Raw genomic sequence first — 4,096 nt, 5'->3', positions numbered from 1 at the left:
TGTAAAATTGCCTTTTGCAACGACATTCGTGTTTCAAAAGAAATGAAGACAAAAAAAAAGTGTAAATATTATCTACAAGATTGTCTCTGTCTGGGTTGCAACATTTTTCCCGCAACAACATCCATGTTGCAAAAATAGTGAAAAAAACAAAATTTGAACATCATCTATGTTACAGAATATTTTTGCAACATAAGCTTTGTTGCGAAGTAATTTATCTGTACGTAAATAATTATAATTGGAGAAAACTAGTCTAGTTTTTCTCAGCTATAATTATTTAGGTACACATGAAGTATTCCGCAACACTACCCTTGTTGCAATGATGAAAATGTCGTTGGGCGTTGGATAGTTGTACATCTTAGAGCATCTTCAACAGTCCGTATGTTCAATCATTGGTATAAGTGTCCACATCAACAACCAACAGCACATCATACAAGCTCTTCAATGGAGTGTATGGTAATCATATGTAAAATAACTAAGCGGGTCCACTAAATATGGAAGAAATAACCATGCTTGCCTCGGAGCTTGTGCGTGAACCGTTGGTTCAAGTTCATACGATTTCATTCTGTCTCTTCTTTTATTATGCGTCATGTCATACAACTATTGGAGATGCTCTTATATTGCCTAGATGGCGGATGTCATAACGCGGCTCTTATTTAATTAAAATATCCATCATATTCAAGCATCTTCTAATAAAGGGTCCCTATAAAAAGTTACAGAGGGTAGTACATTATTATGTCTCGAATATTCATTAAGAGCCTAAGAGGGGCTCAGCCTGATAGAAACCACACTTCCCGGTTTACAAAGCAAACTTGAACAATAAAAAAATTACACTTCGTGGTCTCAGACCCAATGCAATCCTACCAGCAGGTCCACGCCCAGGAAAGGCGCCACGGCTGGTCTGGAGTTCACAACACATCCCTGGCTGATTGCGCCAGAAATAATAATAAGAAATTCGAGAAATCACCAGCGCCACAACGCCGCAAGAGTGCATGCACACAAATCAGAGACCGAGGGCCATGACAATGGCAGAGCTGACACCCAGTGCAACTCCGATTCTGAGCAAGCTGCATCCATGCTTCGGTGCACCGCTGTCGTATGGGCTGTTGTCCACCAATGGTTGACTGCCAAATCCAATCGTCTGCCCCACGTCCTCCACTGCATGCCCCTGCCCAGCGACACCACCGGACCCTGCCGCTTCTGGCAGCGGCAGAGCGGGCTGTGCTACACCGGTATTGCCATTGCTTTCTGGTTCCTGTCCAAAGGGCAGGTTGCTGCTTCCATGCCCAACAGGCTCCGCGAAGGGCGGCATTGCCGAGACTAGACCGGGTGAGCCGGGCATCCCGCAGTGCTGCGCGGCGCGCGGCTCGTCGCTAGCCTTCCACGCGAGCTCGCCGCCCTTGTCGAGGATGCGCATGTCACCCTCGTCCACCAGCTGCAGGGTTTTGAGGAAGTTGTTGTCGACCGACTCTGTGTCGTGTGTGTGCCACACAGAGTTGCTCCCGTCGAACACCTCCAGCCCTTTCCACGAGAACACGAGCGCGCAGGTGTTCACGGTGCTCACCGCCAAGCACTCCGACTCCCACACGCTCCGCCCCTCCGCGCCCGGCTCGGTGGTGTCGAGAATCTCGACGTAGCAGAAGTCGGCTCCGAGGCCGCCGGCGCCCGGCACGGTCTGGCTGCGCATGAAGTGCGCCGCGTACTTGCCGGACGGCGACGTCAGGAACAACACGGGGTTCTCCTGCCAGTGCGGCGGGATGCTCGCCAAGATTTGCTGCTTGGTTTCCCGCTCAAGCATGCCGGTTGGCGCCGTCGCTGTGGCGTGGGAAGGGATGACAAACACCAGCAAGAGGCACATGGCAATGTATGAGACGAGCTCCATGGCTGCTGTGGGTATGCGATGGTCTCCCCAGAAGCTTATGCGTATGAGGCCAGGGCTTGTTGTGATTGTGTTTGTGTTTATCCACTGGGTGGTGCAGACCTTTATAGGGAGCCTAGCAATGGAGTGGTACGTGATGATGTATAGAGGCAAAGTTGAGTGGTTGAAGTCACCGGTTCCAATGTAGTCAGTATCATTATGAGATTAGCTAAGGGTCCCAACTAGCACTAATTCTCGGACAAAAGAGCTCGGGTACAACTTCTGGATCGACCCATTTCGTTGGAAACTCTGTTATTCTACTCTCCTGTTCTTTAGGCAAGATATTTCAGAAGTCAACTTCAGAACTGAAGACCTTTGTGTTTCCACATTACTGAACGTGAACTACTCCACCGAAGTTCCAGGACTATATATTATTATATGTTGTTTGCATTTCACTTTTTACCACGTAGTTGTCCATTTATGACACGTATTACCCGTTTAATGGAACTTCTATTTAAATATCAGATTTTAAAGACTTTTAACACGGTTTATCCCAGTTTTGCATTTTGCTTGTTTATATTAGATAGTATCGGCATGATGCATCAGTGATTCGTAAAAAGTGTAAAGATCGAAGGGCCTCATTGACAATCATGTGCAGACTTTTTTTGTCTACCTTTTCATTCCTTGTCGTCGTCAAGATATTTTTGAACCCCAGGCGTCACCTCATACCTTGTCCAATGGACGCGCATCAGAAAATGAGGGCATGAAGCTTCTACAAGGGGTATTCTACACGAATTTTAACTCGATGGGGTAATTATTGTCAGAAATGCATAACTAGGAGGTAAAATATGGAATTCACTTCATTATTTTCTAGAAAAACCTCTATTTCTAAAGGGGACTTGATATGTCATTTTGTTTTGTAACCCCATCCATGGATTGAACAAATTCTACCACCGATTTTTATCCATCGCGAGGCTCCTCGCCGACTTTTATCCAGCGTCAGCCCCCCTCGCCCACCGATTTTTTGGGTTAAACCCCATGCCTTCACTAGGTTTTTCTCTAGCCTGGTTCCTCTCCCAAATAGTCAAGTGCCCAACCCAATAGACACGCACATGCCCTAGCCCCTTGCCCCATCCATCCTTCCTCTTCTTCACTAGGGTTCCATCCACCACCACTTCATGGAACCACCCAATTTATCATCTATCTGCGGCGCATGCCGCTTCTGACTTAGCTCGATGTGTTCCCTCATGTCGTAGTCGACGAGGTGGTAGGTCATGTTCGGCATCGCTAGCACCTTTGTTTGGCCTATCTGAGTGCAGACTGCAACAGATGGCGTCCTTTGCCGAAGTCAAGGAAATCCTCCCCTTCCATGTTGGTGTCTCCATGTCCATGTGACTCTGACGATCCTGGAATCTCCCGCCTCTGACCCATGCTGCAAGGCAAAATTTGATGGTATTGCTATTGTCCTCCTTCCCTCTCGTCTTGGTCTCAAATGCTTAGGTTGTGATTTTTTTAATCTGGTTATCCAGCCATGATCTTGAATATAGTGTTACGATTCTAATTACAAGGACATGTTACTTAGAACATGTCGAGATTTTATTTGAGAAAAGTTGTTTATGGGATTGTGTCTTCACCTGACGACCCACTTCCTCCTCTCTCACAGCGGAGGTTAATTTCCGACTTTTTGACTTGCGTGTTGTACAGAGGCGAGGAGTGCATATTGGACATAATACCTTGGGTGCAATGCCTTAGATAATTTTCTCTTTGAAACTTTTGCGTAGGTGAGTTCATACTACACATCGGTACCTGGACTGCAATTTTTTGTACTTTATAGTAACACATCAAAAATGAACACCGTTCATCTATCTATTTCTTTTTATCGAAAGGGCCCCCCCCACTCCATTTTATTGCATAAAATGGAGCACAGAGTTGTTCAAAATATCCATCCTATATCATCTAATCTCCACCCACGGGGGCATGAGTACTTTTACTTATTACAAACATAAGTTGCAACAAAGCCAACACCCTGGCAGCCATAAAAAAATGGAAAAAAAGTCTTCACAGTTAGTGCAAGGATTAGATGCAGATTGGAAGCATGATGGTCCATCAACCAGAATATGCCCTAAGAAAACAAGCTCCTGATCCGGCCAAACCTCCATCTTGACTTTTCATCTCTAGACGATGCGTAATAGTTCTCCTCTTCGATGGTCCAGGAGTCGGAGACAACGATGCAACATGACA

At 46.2% G+C, this 4,096-nt stretch overlaps 1 protein-coding gene across 1 annotated transcript; it reads right to left on the bottom strand.

Annotated features, from left to right (window-relative positions):
• Positions 1–773: 773 nt before the first annotated feature.
• LOC123446707 lies at positions 774–1,960 on the bottom strand. The gene has a single exon (XM_045123264.1). The coding sequence runs from the start codon at positions 1,877–1,879 to the stop codon at positions 1,001–1,003; it is 879 nt and encodes a 292-aa protein (XP_044979199.1). The 5' UTR covers positions 1,880–1,960; the 3' UTR covers positions 774–1,000.
• Positions 1,961–4,096: the final 2,136 nt, after the last annotated feature.

This window comes from Hordeum vulgare, chromosome 4H (assembly GCF_904849725.1).
Source record: "Hordeum vulgare subsp. vulgare chromosome 4H, MorexV3_pseudomolecules_assembly, whole genome shotgun sequence".
NCBI lineage: Eukaryota > Viridiplantae > Streptophyta > Magnoliopsida > Poales > Poaceae > Hordeum > Hordeum vulgare.
This window is presented reverse-complemented; position numbering and strand designations above follow the sequence as displayed.

Excerpts from the sequence above, each read along its gene's own strand:
- LOC123446707 (XM_045123264.1), bottom strand. The coding sequence starts at position 1,879 with ATGGAGCTCGTCTCATACATTGCCATGTGCCTCTTGCTGGTGTTTGTC.